The 23296-nt window shown below is 43.1% G+C and overlaps 1 protein-coding gene across 1 annotated transcript in view; it reads right to left on the reverse strand.

Moving 5' to 3' along the window:
- c2cd3 (C2 domain containing 3 centriole elongation regulator) overlaps positions 1-23296 on the reverse strand; it is a 178889-nt gene that overhangs the window by 69909 nt on the left and 85684 nt on the right. The window contains exons 21-24 of the mRNA XM_070892422.1: positions 18240-18508; positions 16436-16528; positions 12534-13142; positions 7242-7589 (exon numbers count right to left, since the gene is read on the reverse strand). Coding sequence (XP_070748523.1) covers positions 7242-7589; positions 12534-13142; positions 16436-16528; positions 18240-18508 — 1319 coding nt within the window. The remainder of the gene's footprint in view (positions 1-7241; positions 7590-12533; positions 13143-16435; positions 16529-18239; positions 18509-23296) is intronic.

A 23296-nucleotide genomic window follows, 5' to 3' on the forward strand; every position in this document is an offset into this window, starting at 1 on the left:
AGGTGAACAAATCATTAAAAGTGACATCACAGTCAAAAATGCAAACAAAGCATTGGGATTTATTTCCAGGGGTACAGAATTCAAAAGTAGTGAAGTTATGTGATACTTGTATAGGACCCTGGTCATCAGGCCGCACTTAGAGCACTGTACACAGTACTGGTCTCCATGTTATAAAAAGCACTGGAGGAAGCGCAAAAAAGATTGACAAGAATGGTACCAGAACTGAGAGATTATAGCTTTCGGGAAAGATTGAACAAGGTGGAGCTTTTATGTTTAGAAAAGAGAAGACTTTGAAATGACCTGTTGGAGATCTTTAAAATTATGAATGGGTTGGACAGGATAGATGTGGAGAGAATGTTTCTACTTGTAGGAGAATTCAAAACCAAGAGCCAGAAATCCAAGATAGTTACTAATAGATCCAATAGGGAAATAAGGAGAAATGTCTTTCTATAGAGTGGTTGGAATGTGGAACCTGCTAGTGATTGAGGCAAATAGCTTAGGTGCTTTCAAAAGGTCGAGTACATGAGAGAAAAGGGATTAGAAAGATATGCTGAAAGGCTAGGACGAGGTGGATGGAATGGGTGGAGACTCATATGGAGTATAAACGTCAGCACAGACCAGTTGGGCCAAATGGGCCATTTCTGTGCTGTATATTCTATGTAATCCTATATAATCCCAGTGTTTCGTGCTCTTCAGGATAAATTCAGCAATCTGTTCCTTCCAGGATTATAAAAAACAAAAAAACAAGAGGAATATTAAAGGGTATGAGAGTGAGTAAGTGAGTGGAATTAGGCTAGGTGGCTCGTGGAATAAACACTGCTGCAGACTGGATGGCCTGAATGGCTTGTTTCTGTACTGTAACGTTCTATGGTGAACACAATGATAACTTGAGCATAGTTTGACTAAATCCAGACACCATTAACACAGATTACTGTGCGTCACTTAAAAGTTACTTAAATACATGGCCAGAGCCCAAAATGCTGCTATCCATCAAATTGCAATCAGGCTAAATCATTTAAATAGTGCCAGAAGTCAATCTCCTGCTAGCAGAAAAATGGTGATCTGCCCAGGCTCCGTGTCTACACCTCTATGAAAAAACAGAAGAGGGCAAAATCCTCAGATTGGCCAGCAGATGAAAGGGATTGTTTTGTTTGCTGTAATTATTATTGGTGGTTTCTGTGACAGAATTCTGTTAGACTATGGCAAAGCTGAAGTCAGTTGTTCCACTCAGCCTTTCAAATCAGATATCACAAAGGTACATGAACTATTGTGAATCCCAACCTTTCTCAGCGATCTGCCAATTCAACCCAGAATTTGAATGGCTTTGTATATATTTCAACTCTATACCCCTATATTTCCTTAACCAGACGATGAGCACAGTTGGATTGGTAATGGCATGACGGCCAGGGAATCAGATAGATAATAACAGGAGTAATGGGAGCCTCAAAGAAGCATGGTCATCATGGACAACATCTCTAAGGGAAGTCAAACATATTTTGTTACCACCTGCTCAGAATGCAGTGATCATCAACGGACATACCAGCAATAGACACATGATTTTAAAAAAAAATCTGCCCCCAACACAATTCCTAAGTTAAGGGCCTAGAACTTAAAAAATCTCCAAGATCACAACAGAGGAACTTGGAAGATTAGAATACATCAACAAGTCTGCCTTAGCCATAAAAAAAGGAAACCAGTGCCTCGTTACAAACTTACAGCTGTCAGGTATCATCAGGATACTCTATTCCCAAATAAGCTTAAATTCAAAGGGTAAGTGAGCAGGCATTAGGCATTCTGTGCTTCATGCAACTTCTGGCAGCTCTTGTTTAAAAGCTTCAAGGGACTATTGAGCAACTTGGGTAGAACTGGTTTCCCTCATTCATACCGGAGAAGGGAAACATTCTCCTTTATATTTTGCACTTTTTCCTCCACTCCACAAGAAAGAACTTAATAGGAGCAGGTGTAGGCCGTACGCCCCTCGAGCCAATCAGTAAGATCATGTCTGATCTTCGACCTCAACTCCACTTTCCCATCCGATCTCCATATCTCTTGATTTCCCTAGAGTTCAAAAAGCTATCTAATCTCAGCCTTGAACATACTCAAAGACTCAGCATCCACAGCCATTTAGGGCAGAGAATTCCAAAGATTCATAACCCTCCGAGTGAAGAAGTTCCTCCCCATCTCATCATAAATGGCCTACCCCTTATCCCGAGACTATGCCCCCTAGTTCTAGACATTCCAGCCAAGGGAAACAACCCCTCAGCATCTACCCTGTCAACCCCTTCAGAATCTTGTATGTATCAATGACATCACCTCTTATTATTCTAAACATCAGAGGGTATAGACCCATTCTACACAATCTCTCACCATAGGACAGCCCTCTCATCCCAGGAATCAATCCAGTGAACCTTCATTGCACTGCCTCCAAGGCAAGGATATCCTTGTTTAGATAAGGAGACCAAAACTGTGCACAGTATTCCAGAACTGGTCTCACCAAGGCCCTGTACAATTGTACAGGACTTCCTTACTCTTTTACTCCAACTCCCTTGCAACATGCCATTTTCCTTCCTTATTGCTTGCTCTACCTGCATGCTAGCTTTCTGTGTTTCTACCACAAGGACACCCAAATCTCTCTGAATACCAACATTTAAAAGTTTCTCACCATTTAAAATATATTCTGTTTTTCTATTCTTCCTACCAAAGTGAATAACCGCACATTTCACTACATTATACTCCATCTGACACCTTACTGCTCACCCACTTAGTTTATCTACATCCCTTTTCAGACTCTGTGTTCTCCTCATAGTTTACCGTCCCACCTAGCTTTGTATCATCAGCAAACTTGGATACATTCCACTCGGTCTCTTCATCTAGGTCATTAATAGATTGTAAATAGCTGAGGCCCCAGCACTGATCCTTGTGGGACCCCACCACTTTCAGCTTGCCAACCTGAAAAAGACCCGTTTATCCTTACTCTGTTTTCTATCCATTAACCAATCCTCTAACCATGCTACTATATTACCTCCAACCTCATGGGCCCTAATCTTGTTGAATAACCTTTTTTGTGGCACATTATAGAATGCCTTTTGGAAATCCAAATATACTACATCCACTGGTTCCCCCTTTATCTACCCTGTTAGTTACATCCTCAAAAAACTAATACATTTGTCAAACATGATTTCCCTTTCATAAAACCATGTTGATTCTGCCTAATCATGTTATGATTTTCTAAGTGGCCTGATACCACTTCCATAACAGTAGATTCCAGCATTTTCCCGACGACTGATGTCAGGCTAACTGGCCCGTAGTTTCCAGTTTTCTCTTTGTCTCCTTTTTTGAATAGCGGTGTTACACTTGCTACCTTCCAATCCGCTGGGACATTTCTAGAATCTATGGAATTTTAGAAGATCAAAACTAATGCATCCACTATCTCTGCAGCCACCTCTTTTAGAACCCTAGGATGTAGGCCTTCCTGTCCAGGGGATTTGTCGGCTTTTAGTCCCATTAGTTTCTCCAGTACTTTTTTTCTACTATATTAATTACGTTACATTCCTCACCCTCATTAGACCCTTGGTTCCCCACCATTTGTGGTATGCTTTTTGTGTCTTCTACTGTGAAGACATTAGATACAAAATATTTGTTTCACGTTTCAGCCATTTCCTTATTCCCCATAATAATTTCTCCCGTGGCAGTCTCGAAGGGACCATCGTTTACTTTTTCTACTCTCTTCCTTTTTACATACTTGTAAAAGCTCTTAAGATCTGTTTTTATATTTCTTGCTAGTTTTCTCTCATTTTCTATTTTTTCCCTTTTTATCAATTTTTTGGTCATCCTTTGCTGGTTTCCGAAACTCTCCCAATCCTCAGTCTTACTAGTATTCTTCGCAACATTATAAGCTTTTTCTTTCAATCGAACGCTATCCTTAAAATTTAGTTAGCCTCGGATGAATCACTTTTCCTTTGGAGTTTTGGTTTGTCAATGGAATGTATTTTTGTTGAGAATTATGAAATATTTCTTTAAATGCTAGCCACTGCTTATCCACTGCCATACATTTTAATCTATTTTACCAATCTACCTTAGCCAACTCACTCCTCATATCTACGTCATTGACTTTAATTATGTTTAAGGGCTAGAAATTCGACGATTTTGCGACCGGGTTTTTGGTGCTATTTCACCCTTTTTGGCAAAAACCCGGTCGGCAGGAAATTCGGCGACGCTGGGCAGAGGAGTGCCACCGTGCAAAACCCGAATTAGCATGTGTGCCAAATATTTGACTCTCTCCACACCTGTATTCTGCGCTCAGAATACCGACAGGGAAAAACCTGTCGTAGCGGTCTGCAAAAAGGTAAATTAAAGGTTATATTTTTTTATTCTTTTTCAGCGATTCGATAGATAAGTGTCTTGTAAATGTTTTGTGAATTTATTTTCCCCCAATTTATTTTTTGGCATTTTCCCATCCTCCCAAGGTCCAACTCGCGCAGTATCAGCCGCGGACTAAAGTTGGCGAGGATCATGGTTTACACCGCGAATCCTTGTGCAACACCGATTTTTACCGCTGCGCAAATTAAGGTTGAATTTCTGATCCGATAGCGATAGCAAAGCGAAAACGGTAATTTTGGCGAAAAAATAACAGTTTTCGAAAACCGAATTTCTACCCTCAAGACTCTAGTTTCAGACTTAGGCAAGTCGCTCTCAAATATAATGTGAAATTCTATGATATTATGATCACTCTGCCCCAGAGGATCCTTTACTATGAGATTGTGAATTAACCTGGTTTCATTACACAATAAAATACAAGACCTAAAATAGCTTGATCCCTGGTTGATTCCATGATGTATTGTTCTAGGAAACTGTCCCGAATGAATTCCATGAACTCGTCCTCCAGACTACCGTTGCCAATTTGAGTTGTCCAGTCTATAAGAAGATTAAAGTCCCCCTGGAGTTCCGAGTGGAAGGTCACAGCCATGATGCTCACCAGTCAGAAGAGGCCAGGTCACCAGTGGTGAGATAGAGGCCCAGTCGTCTCTGAAGGAAGAGGAAAGGCCAGCCGCCGTCATAGAAAAGGAGGAGGCCCAAATGCCGTAATGGAAGAGAGGCACAGCTGTTGCCGCTGGTGGGGATCTGCTCGCCGCTGGGGAGATCCTTATCATGCAGGCCGTAATCCTTATCAACAGATCTATTACAGACCCAATCCACGTCCGGACCGGGGTCAAACAGGGCTGCGTCATCGCCCCAACCCTTTTCTCAATCTTCCTCGCTGCCATGCTCCACCTCACAGTCAACAAGCTTCCCGCTGGAGTGGAACTAAACTTCAGAACCAGTGGGAACCTGTTCAATCTTCGCCGTCTCCAGGCCAGGTCCAAGACCACCCCAACCTCTGTCGTCGAGCTACAGTACGCGGACGACGCCTGCAGCTACGTACATACAGAGGCTGAACTCCAGGACATGGGCGACGTATTTACTGAGGCGTATGAAAGCATGGACCCTACGCTAAACATCCGTAAGACAAAGGTCCTCCACCAGCCTGTCCTCGCTGCACAGCACTGCCCCCCAGTCATCAAGATCCACGGTGTGGCCCTGGACAACATGGACCATTTCCCATACCTCGGGAGCCTCTTATCAACATTGATGACGAGATTCAACACCGCCTCCAGTGCGCCAGTGCAGCCTTCGGCCGCCTGAGGAAAAGTGTGTTTGAAGACCAGGCCCTCAAATCTGCCACCAAGCTCATGGTCTACAGGGCTGTAGTAATACCTGCCCTCCTGTATGGCTCAGAGACATGGACCATGTACAGTAGACACCTCAAGTCACTGGAGAAATACCATCAACGATGTCTCCGCAAGATCGTACAAATCCCCTGGGAGGACAGATTCATTAACATTACCGTCCTCGACCAGGCCAACATCCCCCGCATTGAAGCACTGACCACACTTGATCAGCTCCGCTGGGCAGACCACACTGTCCACATGCCAGACACGAGACTCCCAAAGCAAGCGCTCTGCTCGGAACTCCTTCACAGCAAGCGAGCCGAACGTGGACAGAGGAAAGGTTACAAAGATACCCTCAAAGCCTCCCTGATAAATTGCAACATCCCCACCGACACCTGGGAGTCCCTGGTCAAAGATCGCCCTAAGTGGAGGAAGTGCATCCGGGAGGGCGCTGAGCATCTCGAGTCTCATCGCCGAGAGCATGCAGAAATCAAGCGCAGGCAGCGGAAAGAGCTTGCGGCAAACCTGTCCCACCCACCCTTACTCTCAACGACTATCTGTCCCACCTGTGACAGGGACTGTGGCTCTCGTATTGGACTGTTCAACCACCTAAGGACTCATTTTAAGAGTGGAAGCAAGTCTTCCTCGATTCAGAGGGACTGCCGATGATGATGATGATGATGATAAAGCCCGTATGATTATTGAATTACTGTTGCTACAAGCTCCTACTATTTCTTGATTGATATTTTGTCCATCATAGCTACTGTTAGGGGGCCTATATACTATTCCCACCAGTGTTTTATGCCCCTTGTTATTCCTTATCTCCACCCGTCCTGATCTTCCGAGCCGAGATCCTTTCTCTCTACTATCCTTATTCATTATTATTAGGACTACCCACCCCTCGTTTTCCATTCTGCCTGTCTTTTCAAAAGGTCAAGTATCTTGGAACATTTAGTTTCCAACCTTGGTCACCTTGCAACCATGTCTCTGTAATGGCTATTAGATCAAACCCATTTATCTCTATTTGTGCCACTAGGTCGTCTGTCTTGTTATGAATGCTTTGTGCATTCAGATAAAGAGCCTTTAATTTAAATTTTTTACCATTATTCCCTGCTTTGACCTTATTCTCTGCTGCTGTCCCTGTCAGTCTGATTATTTTTACCCAAATCGCTACATTGCTCTATTGCCTTGACCTTTCTTTTTAAATATCTAAATTTCCCCTTACCTGACCCCTTCCCCCGCCTTTAAAAAAAAAAGTTTTTAGTACTTCAGAACCCACACACCATTTTATACAGTATCAAAATAGCAGCAAAGTCACACAATATTAAAAACAGGAAAAGAGCCACCCATGTCATGTTGCTTTACAGTATGTGATGCTTTTTGCTCACTCCAAGCTGCACCACTGGTATCATTACCTGAAAAGTTAATGAATTAATTTGGGAGTGGAGTAAATGGTATTAATCACCAAAAGCAACGCAACATCACCAGAGAGGTAAATATATTCGTATTTTTGGAGGGATATACAATTTTTACCTTTCAAGCTTAGATGCATAGCTCTTTCCACCACAACATTCACTGCAAATGTGTTTGCCAGGTCCACCTCAGGAATGTCATTGGCCACATTTTTGCATTCAAGGCTAGAACTTGTGGGCATTTCTTTATCAATGTGTGCTTCTGATGCTTCTTGTTCTTTTTCATGAACGAGTGTAACATCTTTCTTAGCACTGTGTTCATAATCATGGTCATCCTCGGCATTGCTTATTCTAGGAGAAGTATATTCATCAGTGGAAGGCAGAAGATCATGTGGCACTAGCGTGATGTGGAACCTTAGAGCAGCACCCGATAGATCAGAAGCGCCTCGCTTAAACAGCGGATAAACTCCTGCAAAGAAAAAAATGTATTAAATGGAGAAACATGTTCATTTTAGAATTTCTCTAGCTCTTCCTTCACTATTTCACAGGGTTTTGTTTCCATTTATTCGTTCATGGGATGTGGGGGTCGGCATTTATTGCCCATATCCAATTGCCCTTGAGAGGGGACATGAGTCACCTTCTTGAACTACTGCAGTCTTTGTGGTCAAGGTACTCCCGCAGTGCTAACTTTGTTGCAGCAGTTTGGTACAATTGAGTGGCTTGCTCGGCCATTTCAGGGGGCATTTAAGAGTCAACCACATTGTTGTGGGTCTGGAGTCGCAGATAGGCTAGACAGATAAGGACAGCAGATTTCCTTTTCTAAAGGACATTAGTGAACCAGTTGTGTTTTTCTGACAATCCGGTATTTTAATGCCAGTTTCAAGCGCTTTTTAATTCCAAATTTATTTTAATTTAATTAAATTAACTGAATTTAAATTCCCCAGCTGCAGTGGTGGGATTTGAACACACATCTCTGGATTATTAGTCCAGACCTCTGGATTACTAGTCCAGTAACATGACCACTATGCTACCGTATCCCCAGTTTTTGAAAATGTTTATACATTGCCTTTAAATGTAGAGGATTATTCCAAGGCACCTTAGAGGCTTGAAGAAAAAGCGGACACCTAGCCAAATAGGGGAGATTGGGACTGGTGACCAAGAGATTGATTAAAAAGTGGGTTTTAAGGAGAACGTTAAAAAAAGTGGAGAAGCAGAGGAGGTTAGGGAGGTAATTTCTAAGTGTCCCAGTAGGCACATCATTTCATAAGAACATAAGAAATAGGAGCAGGAGTAGGCCATATGGCCCCTCGAGCCTGCTCTGCCATTCAATAAGATCATGGCTGATCTGATCATGGACTCAGCCCCACTTCCCTGCCTGCTCCCCATAACCCCTTATCCCCTACTCCTGCTCACAAAACTTCTTTCTTCTTATCTCGACTTCATTTTTCTCCCTTTGACCAGTCCCTACCCAGCTACATCTGTGACTCATGACATCCTCCACCACTTCAAAAAATTCCAGTTTCTTGGACCTAACTGTCTGCTTTTCATTATGGATGTTCAGTCCTTCTACATCTCCATCCACTACCAGGACGGCCTGTTTCTTAATTTAGCAGCGGACCAACCAGTCTGCATCCACCTTGGCCTGTTGCTTCGCTGAACTTGTTCTCGTATTGAACAACAATTTCTTTAACACCACTTACTGCTTCCAAATAAAATGTGTCACTATAAGAACCTGCATGGACCCAAGCTATGCCTGCTATATTGTAGGATATGCTGAGCATTCTTTGTTCCAGTTCTACTTGGGTCCCTTCCCTGATCTCTTCTTCCAGTGCAGATGACAGTGTCAGTGCTGTGTCCTGTTCTCGTTATGAGCTGGAATTTTTTAATATTAACTACGGTTCTAATTTCCACCCCTTCCTTATCTTTACGTGGTCCATCTCAAACTCGTCCTCGTGCCTTCCTTGATGTCTCTATCTCCATCGCTGGGGACAGACTGTCCACTGATACCTACTACAAGCTCACCAAAACATACAGCTACCTCAATTATATGTTTCTCACCCCACTTCCTGCAAGGACTCCATTCTCTTCTCCCAGTTTTTCTGTCTCTATCACATCTGCTCTGATGATGAATCTGCCACACCAGTCAACATAGGCAGTAATTATTAAAGATGAATTTATATTACTAAAAGTTTTGCATATTTGAATATAAGCCCTGAAATTTCAAGACTCCAGTTCTTGAGTAAAGTCTGGTTTTGACAGGCCATTAAAATTAATAGTGAGAAACAGAGCGAGTGATCATTCCAACATGTAATGAGAGAGGATTAATTAGCAATCTCGTTGTGCGAGGCCCCTTGGGGAAGAGTGACCATAATATGGTGGAATTCTGCATTGGGATGGAGAATGAAACAGTTAATTCAGAGACCATGGTCCAGAACTTAAAGAAGGCTAACTTTGAAGGTATGAGGCGTGAATTGGCTGGGATGGATTGGCGAATGATACTTAAGGGGTTGACTGTGGATGGGCAATTGCAGACATTTAGAGACCGCATGGATGAACTACAACAATTGTACATTCCTGTCTGGCATAAAAATAAAAAAGGGAAGGTGGCTCAACCGTGGCTATCAAGGGAAATCAGGGATAGTATTAAAGCCAAGGAAGTGGCATACAAATTGGCCAGAAATAGCAGCGAACCTGGGGACTGGGAGAAATTTAGAACTCAGCAGAGGAGGACAAAGGGTTTGATTAGGGCAGGGAAAATGGAGTATGAGAAGAAGCTTGCAGGGAACATTAAGATGGATTGCAAAAGTTTCTATAGATATGTAAAGAGAAAAAGGTTAGTAAAGACAAACGTAGGTCCCCTGCAGTCAGAATCAGGGGAAGTCATAACGGGGAACAAAGAAATGGCGGACCAATTGAACAAGTACTTTGGTTCGGTATTCACGAAGGAGGACACGAACAACCTTCCGGTTATAAAAGGGGTCGGGGGGTCCAGTAAGAAGGAGGAACTGAGGGAAATCCTTATTAGCCGGGAAATTGTGTTGGGGAAATTGATGGGATTGAAGGCCGATAAATCCCCAGGGCCTGATGGACTGCATCCCAGAGTACTTAAGGAGGTGGCCTTGGAAACAGTGGATGCGTTGACAGTCATTTTCCAACATTCCATTGACTCTGGATCAGTTCCTATGGAGTGGAGGGTAGCCAATGTAACCCCACTTTTTAAAAAAGGAGGGAGAGAGAAAACAGGGAATTATAGACCGGTCAGCCTGACATCGGTAGTGGGTAAAATGATGGAATCAATTATTAAGGATGTCATAGCAGTGCATTTGGAAAGAGGTGACATGATAGGTCCAAGTCAGCATGGATTTGTGAAAGGGAAATCATGCTTGACAAATCTTCTGGAATTTTTTGAGGATGTTTCCAGTAGAGTGGATAAGGGAGAACCAGTTGATGTGGTATATTTGGACTTTCAGAAGGCGTTCGACAAGGTCCCACACAAGAGATTGATGTGCAAAGTTAGAGCACATGGGATTGGGGGTAGTGTACTGACATGGATTGAGAACTGGTTGTCAGACAGGAAGCAAAGAGTAGGAGTAAATGGGTACTTTTCAGAATGGCAGGCAGTGACTAGTGGGGTACCGCAAGGTTCTGTGCTGGGGCCCCAGCTGTTTACACTGTACATTAATGATTTAGATGAGGGGATTAAATGTAGTATCTCCAAATTTGCGGATGACACTAAGTTGGGTGGTAGTGTGAGCTGCGAGGAGGATGCTGTGAGGCTGCAGAGCGACTTGGATAGGTTAGGTGAGTGGGCAAATGCATGGCAGATGAAGTATAATGTGGATAAATGTGAGGTTATCCACTTTGGTGGTAAAAACAGAGAGACAGACTATTATCTGAATGGTGACAGATTAGGAAAAGGGGAGGTGCAAAGAGACCTGGGTGTCATGGTACATCAGTCATTGAAGGTTGGCATGCAGGTGCAGCAGGCGGTTAAGAAAGCAAATGGCATGTTGGCCTTCATAGCAAGGGGATTTGAGTACAGGGGCAGGGAGGTGTTGCTACAGTTGTACAGGGCATTGGTGAGGCCACACCTGGAGTATTGTGTACAGTTTTGGTCTCCTAACCTGAGGAAGGACATTCTTGCTATTGAGGGAGTGCAGCGAAGGTTCACCAGACTGATTCCCGGGATGGCGGGACTGACCTATCAAGAAAGACTGGATCAACTGGGCTTGTATTCACTGGAGTTCAGAAGAATGAGAGGGGACCTCATAGAAACATATAAAATTCTGACGGGGTTAGACAGGTTAGATGCAGGAAGAATGATCCCAATGTTGGGGAAGTCCAGAACCAGAGGTCACAGTCTAAGGATAAGGGGTAAGCCATTTAGGACCGAGATGCGGAGGAACTTCTTCACCCAGAGAGTGGTGAACCTGTGGAATTCTCTACCACAGAAAGTTGTTGAGGCCAATTCACTAAATATATTCAAAAAGGAGTTAGATGAGGTCCTTACTACTAGGGGGATCAAGGGGTATGGCGAGAAAGCAGGAATGGGGTACTGAAGTTGAATGTTCAGCCATGAACTCATTGAATGGCGGTGCAGGCTAGAAGGGCCGAATGGCCTACTCCTGCACCTATTTTCTATGTTTCTATGTACCTTTAAAAATAAAATAAGAGAAAACAAAAACAAAAAGGTAGTGGTGAAATTTGTCATTGTAAATAAGAGAGAAAAGAGCAGGCTAGAGGGGCAAATGGCCTACTCCTGCTCCTATTTTTTATGTAAATGTAAAATATAATTGGAAAATTCCACTTACTAACATTTAAAAGGAACTATCATAGAAAATAGGTGCAGGAGTAGGCCATTCGGTGTTGATGAGTTAAAAACAATTAGCGAGCTTGCAAGTAACGCATGTGTTTATTTCTCCATTTCCAATCATTCGCATTTTTGTTACAACTGAACCTTTCTTGCCTAATGCTTCCACTAAGATCTTTATTCTCATCAAAGACGTATTTTACTTGTATATACAGATATGAAAAAAGTGGGCTAACTCACTGAGCAGCAAAATCAGGATGAGATATAACTTCTAGACTCAACAGATTTTCTTTGACCAAAAAATAAACTAGTTTTCTGTCTCCAGGTAAAATGAACTTGCAATTATATCGTGCTTTAAACATCAGAAAGATTCCTTGGTTTCTTCACTGATCGGAGTCTGAAAAGGACAATGCAAAGGCAAAAAGGAATCGGTGGAATGGATTTAAAGAGCGTGGGCCGAAAGAGCAGTTGAAGAGATGTCTTTAGTCAGCTTTTAAAAACAGGGAAGGAAGAAGCAAAGTAGAGAGATTTTGAGAAGAATTGGTCTCCTCAAATTATTAAATATTTAAACCAAATTGGCTCTCAAAATGGACTTGTGCGTACCACTAACTGTAAGCTTCCTTGAAGGTTTCTCTGTCAGGGTCGATAGATCTATAAATGAATATCCAATTAGCCGATCAGTATCATGAGGCCTTAGAGTCTTGTTGTCTTTTCCATATGCCACCCACACCTGTACTTCTAGTTTTTCTTCCTTTAGGTACCAGACCAGCGACTGGGTTCTTTTCAGATATATATTCTTTGCCTGGTCAAAGCTCACCGTTACATGACTTTTGTCGTCAGTCAGGACTGGTTTTTGAAGAGAGGTGCAAATGGCCTCTCTATCATACAGTTTATACCGCAGATAACAGAAAGTGGATTTATGCAGATGTGCATGTCCAGCCAGTACTACACAGTGCAATGGGAGCCATATCCGTGGTACAGCTACTGTTACTGATATGCTGCTTTCTGTGGTTTGCCACTCTTCATCTTCTTCCCCACTTGTTCCAAACTTCCAATCCAAAGCCTCTGCAGCCTTTATGACGCGCTCTCTATCACTGGGATGTGCAAAGTAGATTGAAAGCTCGAGTCCACCACCCATGTACTGCAGAGCTCCACAAGACTGAGCAGAAGCGGCAACTTCTGGAAGACTCACTGCATACCAACCAGAGATACCTTAATATAGAATACAAAATAAGTATTTTAAGAATCCATTCAACATATATACTTAGTAGTTTTTAGAAATACATTATAAACAGTCAGCACATAAATAAAGAATATAGAATGAATCGACATATTGACAACGTTCCCAATACATGGCAGCTTAGTGGTTTATGGTAATGGATGAACAACCCAGGGATCGTAAATTCAAATCCTACCATGACAAATTGAATTTAGGAAATCTCAATTTGTGGGCCAGCACCCAGAAAATGAGCATGAAATCTTCCCATAAAAATCCATGGGTTCACTAATGTTCTCAGAGAAGAGAACCTGCCACCCCTGCTTAGTCTGGCCTACATGTGAGTCCACTCCCACTCTATGTGGACTACTCAGGGCCTTGCAAGTGTTGCCCATATCCCAAGATCAAATAATAAAAATAACAAAGCTCACCTGGTGCATTAGTGCGAAATTCTTGAAAGGAAACGCTTCAATGGTTTTTAAATGCAAGATGGCAAATTATCCTTTTCCTATATAGAAACTACATTTAAAGTTGAGGAAACTATAGCTACACACTAGACAATCTGCACTTTACTCTGACTAAGATTATTTTTTTCTTTCCTTTATTATGTCCCCAGACAGGAGGCAAAGAGTAGGAGTAAGTGGGTACTTTTCAGAATGGCAGGCAGTGACTAGTGGGGTACCGCAAGATTCTGTGCTGGGGCACCAGCTGTTTACATTGTACATTAATGATTTTGACGAGGGGATTAAATATAGTATCTACAAATTTGCGGATGACACTAAGTTGGGTGGCAGTGTGAGCTGCGAGGAGGATGCTATGAGGCTGCAGAGTGACTTGGATAGATTAGGTGAGTGGGCAAATGCATGGCAGATGAAGTATAATGTGGATAAATGTGAAGTTATCCACTTTGGTGGTAAAAACAGACAGAGTATTATCTGAATGGTGACAGATTAGGAAAAGGGGAGGTGCAACGAGACCTGGGTGTCATGATACATCAGTCATTGAAGGTAGGCATGCAGGTACAGCAGGCGGTTAAGAAAGCAAATGGCATGTTGGCCTTCATGACAAGGGGATTTGAGTACAGGGACAGGGAGGTGTTACTACAGTTGTACAGGGCCTTGGTGAGGCCACACCTGGAGTATTGTGTACAGTTTTGGTCTCCTAACTTGAGGAAGGACATTCTTGCTATTGAGGGAGTGCAGCGAAGGTTCACCAGACTGATTCCCGGGATGGTAGGACTGACATATCAAGAAAGACTGGATCAACTGGGCCTGTATTCACTGGAGTTCAAAAGAATGAGAGGGGATCTCATAGAAACGTTTAAAATTCTGACGGGTTTAGACAGGTTAGATGCAGGAAGAATGTTCCCAATGTTGGGGAAGTACAGAACCAGGAGTCACAGTCTAAGGATAAGGGGTAAGCCATTTAGGACCGAGATGAGGAGAAACTTCTTCACCCAGAGAGTGGTGAACCTGTGGAATTCTCTACCACAGAAAGTTGTTGAGGCCAATTCACTAAATATATTCAAAAAGGAGTTAAATGTAGTCCTTACTACTAGGGGGATCAAGTGGTATGGCGAGAAAGCAGGAATGGGGTACTGAAGTTGCATGTTCAGCCATGAACTCACTGAATGGCGGTGCAGGCTCGAAGGGCTGAAAGGCCTACTCTAGCACCTATTTTCTATGTTTCTATGTTCCCTGGCAAAGACCAGGGAGGAGACCTGCTCCAATGTTTGTGCAAAAGCTACTTTAATTAACTGAATATACCAATGTGGTCCAGGTCGATTCCTTTTCTATTTTTCCCCTCTTTTCCCATCCATACTCTCTCCCTCTCAACTTGCTTTGTCAAGAAATTACACTACGAATCATATTGCTGAGCAGCACATATGGGGCCCAAGTTTCCACACGATAAAAAACGGGCGCCCCTCTGAGCTGGGCGCCCGTTTTTCACGCCTAAAACGGCGCCGGAAAAAAAACTCGTGATTCTCGAGCGCCCTGCAGCTCCTTGTCTGTTTGGCGCGGCGCCCGGGGGGTGGAGTCTACACTCGCGCCGATTTTGTAAGTGGGAGGGGGCGGGTACTATTTAAATTAGTTTTTTTCCTGCCGGCAACCCTGCGCATGCGCGTTGGAGCGTTCGCGCACGCGCAGTGTGAAGGAAACATTGGCACTCGGCCATTTTTGTAGTTCTTTGTAGCTGTTTAATTTTTGAACATTCTTTAATAAAACCACATTGCCATCAGCACATCAGCACTGAGGCATCCTGCAGCCTTCTCACTGTCTCCTTCCCGCCCGCCGTCTGGAACGGCCCCCCCCCCCCCCCCCCCGGCTGCGTTCGGTCGATCGGGCCCGCACTCCTCCCTCCCGCCGTCTGGAACGTCTCCCCCCCCCCCCTACCCGCTGCGGGCCCGCACTCTGGAACGTCCTCCTCCCCCCCCCCCCACCCCCCGTTGCGTTCGGGCGGGCCCGCCCGCACTCCCTCCCTCCCTCCCTCCCTCCCTCCCTCCCTCCCTCCCGCCGTCGGGAACGGCTTCCTCCTCCCCCCCTGCCATCGGGAACGAACGAACGAACTTGTGAGGCTGGCTGAAGCACTTTCACACAGGTAGGAAGATGGTTTATTTAATCTTTCCTTTGCTTATAAATGTTTATTCAGGTTGGATTTATTTGTATAATATTTGTAGAAGTATAAATAAGGATTTATTGTAGAATTTAATGACTTCCCTTCCCCCCCCCTCCCCCCCCCGCCCCCACCTCGTTCCCGACGCCTAATTTGTAACCTGCGCCTGATTTTTTAATGTGTAGAACAGGTTTTTTCAGTTCTACAAAAATCTTCACTTGCTCCATTCTAACTTAGTTTGGAGTACGTTTTCACTGTGGAAACTTTGAAATCAGGCGTCAGTGGCCAGACACGCCCACTTTTGAAGAAAAAATTCTGTTCCAAAGTAGAACTGTTCTACCTGACTAGAACTGCAGAAAAAAAAAATGTGGAGAATTGCGATTTCTAAGATAGTCCGTTCTCCACCAGTTGCTCCTAAAAATCAGGCACAAATCATGTGGAAACTTGGGCCCATGCTTTCTACTTTAATGTAGACGGTCTCATTTTTATATAGTTTTTTTAAAAAGTAGCCACTGCGACTAAATTGATCCATTTAACCAAATGTTTTGAACAATAAATGAAATTAAATTACTTCTTTACAACTATTAAACTGGCCAAAACCTCTGATTATATTCCTAGGTTATTATCTGCTAGTGGTAATAAGCCAAAACATTTATTGCACCAGATTCCTCATTACCTGTCCTCTTGGTTAGCAGGCCTGCTAATGGAATCCGTACAGTTCCCAATACAATGTCCCTTGATGAACCAATCAAAACCATGCTTGGTTTAGCTGTCAACGAAAAGAATAAGGAAATTGTAAAAGTCAACAATCATAAGCAAGAAAAATCCTCCGGTGCCTAAATAGACAATGAAAGTCTGAAATATGCAAGAATTTCAGTTTCAAAATGAAAGAATGAAAGAACAAACGATTGAATGTGCATTTCTATAGTGCCTTTCACATCTTCAGAACATCTTAAAGTCCTTCACAACCACCAAAGTACTTTCTGAAGTGCAGTCGCATGTTATTTCGTAGGTTAATACGGCAGCTAATTTGCACACAGCAAAGTCCCACAAACAGTAATGAGATAAATGAGTAGATCATCTGTTTTTGGTGATGCTGGTTGAGAGATAAATTTTAACCAGGATACTAGGAGAACTCCCTGCTTTTCTTCAAAGAGTGTCATATGATCTTTTATGCCCACCAGAGAAGGTGGAAGGAGTCTCGGTTTAACATCTCGTATGAAAGAAGACAGTTCTGACAGGGCACTAATTCTTCAGTACTGCACCAAAATGTCAGCCTAGATTATGTGGTCAAGTTTCTGGTGCGGCTTGAATCCATGACCTTCTAACTCAGAGCGGAGAGTGGGACCACTGAGCCAAGGCTGACAAAAGGCACTCAAATAGAAGCACATTTATGAAATTAATGCATTGCAATATTTCTGCCTATTTTTCCACCGTCTCCATCGGAGTTCTTGAATATATACACATATATTTTTAGGAGTCTACCTGCTGCAGTGTGGTGACACAGCAGTGTACCAATATGGTAGACCAAGGAATGGTTGATTTTTGCCTACAATTTTCCTCAAAATAAATTCTGCATTTCAGCCAGACCATGGGAGAAGGAAAGTGTCTTCCAGATAGGTAGGAAGGAAGCTCTGGTGAGTAATTTATTCTGGATCACTGCTGTTCACCTCAAAGTAATCAGTTATACATAAGAACATAAGAAATAGGAGCAGGAGTAAGCCATACGGCCCCTCGAGCCTGCTCCGCCATTCAATAAGATCATGGCTGATCTGATCATGGACTCAGCTCCACTTCCCTGTCCGCTCACCATATCCCCTTATCGTTTAAGAAACTGTCTATTTCTGTCTTAAATTTATTCAATGTCCCAGCTTCCACAGCTCTCTGAGGCAGTGAATTCCACAGATTTACAACCCTCAGAGAAGAAATTTCTCCTCAGTTTTAAATGGGCGGCCCCTTATTCTAAGATCATGCCCTCTAGTTCTAGTCTCCCCCATCAGTGAAAACATCCTCTCTGCATCCACCTTGTCAAGCCCCCCGTAATCATATACGTTTCGATAAGATCACCTCTCATTCTTCTGAATTCCAATGAGTAGAGGCCCAACCTACTCAACCTTTCCTCATAAGTCAACCCCCTCATCTCCAGAATCAACCTTGTGAACCTTCTCTGAGCTGCCTACGGAAACCAAAACTGCACGCAGTATTCCAGGTGTGGCCTCACCAATACCTTGTATAGCTGTAGTAAGACTTCCCTGCTTTTATACTCTATCCCCTTTGCAATAAAGGCCAAGATTCCATTGGCCTTCCTGATCACTTGCTGTACCTGCATATTATCATTTTATGTTTCATGCACAACTAGCAATGGTCTGAAAGGTAATCCATCTGCTCAGCCACGCGATTTTGACAGAATGTGAAAATCTAGAAGAGGGTGGAGAAACAGCAACATGCACACTTAAAAGACAATAGTTAAATGTCAGTACCTGCTGTATTGGACTGATGGTAGATGGTAAACACGGCTTCTGATGATTCTAGTAGTTCAGCCAAGCTGAAACTCTCCCCGCTGGATTTTTGGATTATAAGGTTGCATGGAAACTCAGAGTAATGGTCAAACTCTGGGCAGAATGTACGAGCCACAACTTTAGTGCGCCGCTTTTCATTTTCCAGAAGAAAGGAAATATGAATTGTAATGTAAGTATTCACACCAACTTCAGATTGGTATTGTAAGGAGTGGTTCCTTTCTGCTGCAGCCCTGCATTTAAAGGAACATGGAAATGCAAAATTATTTACCAAACTACCAAAGAATTAGGCATCAGGTTTCACAGAAATTACAACTATGAAATCTCAACTAACACACTATCAATATTATCCCTTTAGCTACAGGTATTAGCAACTGCTTTTCTGAAGTCAGTGCAAGTTTAGAAATTGTGTGTACTTACATCTGACACATGCATCCAAATTGTCACTTAAGAAAGCACCACGCAGATATGATCTTGTATTCTATTATGCAGAAAGTATTGAAAGTTCCTGCAAAACTCATTATACTGTTTATTTCCCATGTTAAAACAAAATGAAATGTACATAATTTAGGCGGAGCCCCCAATGTCTCATTGAATGAACGTACCATGTAGAGTCTTAGCTGAACTCAAGAAAGGTTGCAACGTGTTCAGCTGCTCAGTAGAGGCAACGTGGTGTTGGACGCATGCGTAGAAAAGGGTTAGTAGGAATTGCGCTGGGGGTGGGTGCGGAGTCGATGATATTTGTCCTAACTCTCACTTTTGTGCATGTGTGAAGGGAGACTTAGTACAAATAGTTACTCCGTTAAGTGTTAGCCTAGATTGTAAATGGCATGGAAATAGTGGGAATGACACAGAATGCAACCACATGTAAAGATATTTTGAAAACTAGCGTGCATCAAAATAGCCCATATTTATAAAAAATCAAAATGTGAGATAATTATCCCGAGCGTGATTTTTGGTAGATCTGAACTGGTAAATTCAATCAACATGTAAAAGACTGGAACAGCTTTATAGAAAAAGTAATTGGATCGGCTCTCAGACCCTTGCTGAAGACTGGAGACAAGTTTAATGTGTAGGCTCCAAGGTTGGAGACGAATGTTTTGTTCCACAGGCCCCACAGTTAGAGGATAACGAACTGGTGTGGAGGTCACAAGGATAGGAAAATATGTAATACTATGTGAAATTTGATTTGTACTCTATTGATATTTTCAGGAATCTACAAGTTTGAAGTTGTGTTTGTGTTAATTACAAATTAAAAGCCAAGTAAACAAGCTAGTGCTTTAGATTATTGGGCACATATGGTTCTTCAAAAGTTTTCCTTTGTTTGAAAACTGTTTCTAATTAGCAGAGAAAAAGTTCATGTTTACAGAAGTTTGAAGATACAACTGAGAGAAACTTGCTGTTGCTAGTAATTTTGGAAGAAGAAGAACATAGAGAAACTATCTGGAAATTTGGGTGGGAGTGTTAATTAGAAATCTCCCCGTTTGATCAACTGAGCTCTGTCTTTAATCATTTTTTGGAAAATAAAATTGTTCTGTGTCATTACTTTGTTGAGAAGTGGTGTAAATGAGTACCAGTAGCATTTCAAAAGTAGAATAATCTGTGAGTTTAACAGTTAGGGAGTATTTCCGTCTCGATAACTCGGTCTCTATTGAAAAGGGTCACAAGTTCCTGTTAGGTTTCCTGGAAGGACTCACTCCATAGTATTTAAATCAGCCTGTGCAGTGTTTGTGTGGATGGTCTTTTATCAACAACAATTTATATTTATATAGCGCCTTTAACATAGTGAAACATGCCAAGGCACTTCACAGGAGTATTATGCGATAAAAATTTGACACCATGCCGCAGAAGTAGCAATTAGCACGGGGGCTTGGTCAAAGAGGTATGTTTTAAGGAGTGCCTTGAAGGAGGAAAGAGAGGTAGAGAAGTGGAAAGGTTTATGCAGGGAGTTCCAGAACTTGGGGCCTAGGCAACAGAAGGCACGGCCACCAATGGTTGAGCGATTACAATCAGGGATGCTCAGGAGGGCAGAATTAGAGGAGCACAGACATCTCGGGGGGGCTGTGGGGCTGGAGAAGATTACAGAAATAGGGAGGGCGCGAGGCTATGGAGCGGTTTGAATAAGGATGAGAATTTTGAAATCGAGACGTTGTTTAACTGGAAAGTCAATGTAGGTCAGCGAGCACAGGGGTGATGGGTGAGCGGGACCTGGTGCAAATTAGGACACAGGCAGCTGAGTTTTGGGTCACCTCTAGTTTACGTAGGGTAGAATGTGGGAGGCCAGCCAGGAGTGCGTTGGAATAGTCAAGTCAAGAGGTAACAAAGGCACGGATGAGGGCTTCAGCAGCGGATGAGCTGAAGCAAGGGCAGAGACGGGTGATGTTACAGTGATGGAAACAGGCGGTCTTAGTTATGCTGCGGATATGTGGTCAAAAGCTCATTTCAGGGTCAAATATGACACCAAGATTGCCAACAGCTGGTGAGAGGGATGGAGCCAGTGTCTAGGGAACGGAGTTTGTGGCAGGGACCGAAAACAATGGCTTCGGTCTTCCCAATATTCCATTGGTGAAAATTTCTGCTCATGCTATCATTATCATACTACTCTGTGATTCTCTCGCAGATCGGAGGGCCACGATGTTCTAAGCTCGCGGCTCCAGCTCTTTTTATAGCCCAACCTGCAGAGGTGTTCTCTCGCAGGTCGGGGGAACATCGTGGCACCCTGACCTGCGAAAGAACACCTCCGCAGGTCGGGGATATAAAAAGAGCTGGAGCGGTGGGCCTGGAACATCGTGGCCCCCCGACCTGCAAGAGAACATCTCCGCAGATCGGGCTATAAAAAGAGCTGGAGCATACCACAACTTTCAGCATGACCTGCTCCAAGTGTGCGACGACTTCGAGGTGGGCGACTGGGTGACGTCATCAAAACCCAGGTTGCCGTTTGGAGTGTGGGCAGGAACATCGGTGGGGCTCAGGGGCAGAGGAGGAGCGGCGAGAGATCGGGGCGGAGGAGCAGCGAGAGATCGGGTCGGAGGAGCGGCGAATGTTGTTGTGATGGAGGAGCGGCAAGAGATCGTGACGGAGGTGCGGCAAATGAGGATGCGGGGCACAGAAGAGGCGAGGGCCCAGGGGCAGCACGGGCCAGCCCACACTAGGTCCGTGCAGTAGAGCAGGCCTCCAGTCATCCTGGTTAATCCTTGCCACTGGATAAAGGCCTAGCTCTGTCAAGCCTGTGTGTTGGCTGATGTGCAATGGTCACCACACATTAAAAAAAATCCATGCACAGGCATCTTCCACCCCTTCAATTGGAGTTCAGGATTGGAACATCGGGTCTTTCATTGAAACATCTGTGAACTCATGTGGAAACAAGTCATCCTCATTCGAGGGACGTCTGTAGGAGTCATGTGGGCCTGGACACCCAGGTAAGTATTTTCTCATTTATAGTAATAGGAGATTCGTAAGTTACGAATCTCCTATTACTATGAATGAAAAAAATCCCAAAACACACAAACACTGCATAAAACATTTAAAAAACACCTCACATAAATACACTAATAGAAATTAATGTTGTTATAAATGTTTATAAAGAAAAAAAATTTGCCCATTTTAAAAAAAAGTTAGGGTTAGAGTTTAAAATAACATTACCTTACTGGGCAGAGTTTTAACATAAATATGTTTTTAAAATTGTTCTTTTAAGCATGTTTTTGATATGTTTTTAAACTCTTACGCCTGTAAAAGTAGGCCATGCGCCTGCTTCTATCAGGCGCAAGAGTTTTGACAACATTTGCCGGGCAAGATATGGGTAAATACCACAATCTTGCCCGTGCAATGTCCTCGCTCCCAGTCTGTCAAGCTCCAGCTTGACAGATCGGAAAAGTCGGTTTTCAGCGCCTGCGTATTGCGGAATTTCCATGCCATTGTTTTGAAAAATCCAATTGAAGACCAAAGCCCATAGTAGATGGCACACCCAAGGCTGAAAAGAGCAGGAAAGATCAGGTAAATCAAGAAGCAATGGTTAATCCCATCTGCCTTAAGGAAATTCAGCAGAGCATAGCTGCAGACCATTTTGGTAACAGCGCACATTGAAAAGATCAAAAATCAGAACAGATAAAAATTTGGCCTCTGAAAAATGTTACATCTTAATGGGTGGGAAAATGGTGCCTCCTGACCCTTTCATGCTTTTACTAACAACCCATTATTGAAACCTAAGGGACAATACTTTTCATCCATTGGGAGTAGTTAATTCATGAGTTAATCTCCTGTATTATGTTGGTGACGCAGTTGTAATATTAGAGTTCTCTGTTGAGCTGCAATGCCATTATATAATATATTGGTGCCTGTTGGTAAGTAAAATCTGAAGTTGAACAAAAAAAAGAGAAAGAAAACCAAGGATTGTGATCATTGATAGCTTAACTATAATCAATAAAAATGGAATATGGTTTCGCGAGGCTGACGGAATTGAAGTCATTAATTCTAATGCTTACTTAACGATCAAATTCTAGCCTGGAACTCACCTATTCAAAAAAAAAGAGTAAAAAGAGCATGCTAACATTACTGAGGGGAGAGGTTCTTAAATTTGAGGGGAAAATGGAGAATGGTAGCACACTCTTTAAAGGTATGTGAAACAAAAGCAATGGGGCTACTAACTTGGGAGAAAAAAAGCCTAACATATGTACATGCATGTTTGTTCGTTCTTAATCCATGGCCTTCTGGAGACGGTGATTCATGCTAAGGTATAGTTCTACAGATACTAGCAGGCCTACAGTACCTTGCAGAAATTGCTACTTGTCATGTGTGAGCCTAGATGGTGAATGTCACTGGGCTATGTAAACATTAAAATACAACTGTTTTCACACATTTAATATCTGATATATCAGATATTCTATCTGGGGTGGGGGATGTCACTGGATAGGAGGTAAGTTATTTTTCTTTCCTATCCGAGTAGTGTTGAGACCAAATATAGCAATAATACTGACTAAGTATACAGCAGGGATGAAACCTGGGACATTCCTGATCTGTGCAGC

Source organism: Pristiophorus japonicus, chromosome 10 (assembly GCF_044704955.1).
Source record: "Pristiophorus japonicus isolate sPriJap1 chromosome 10, sPriJap1.hap1, whole genome shotgun sequence".
Lineage (NCBI taxonomy): Eukaryota > Metazoa > Chordata > Chondrichthyes > Pristiophoridae > Pristiophorus > Pristiophorus japonicus.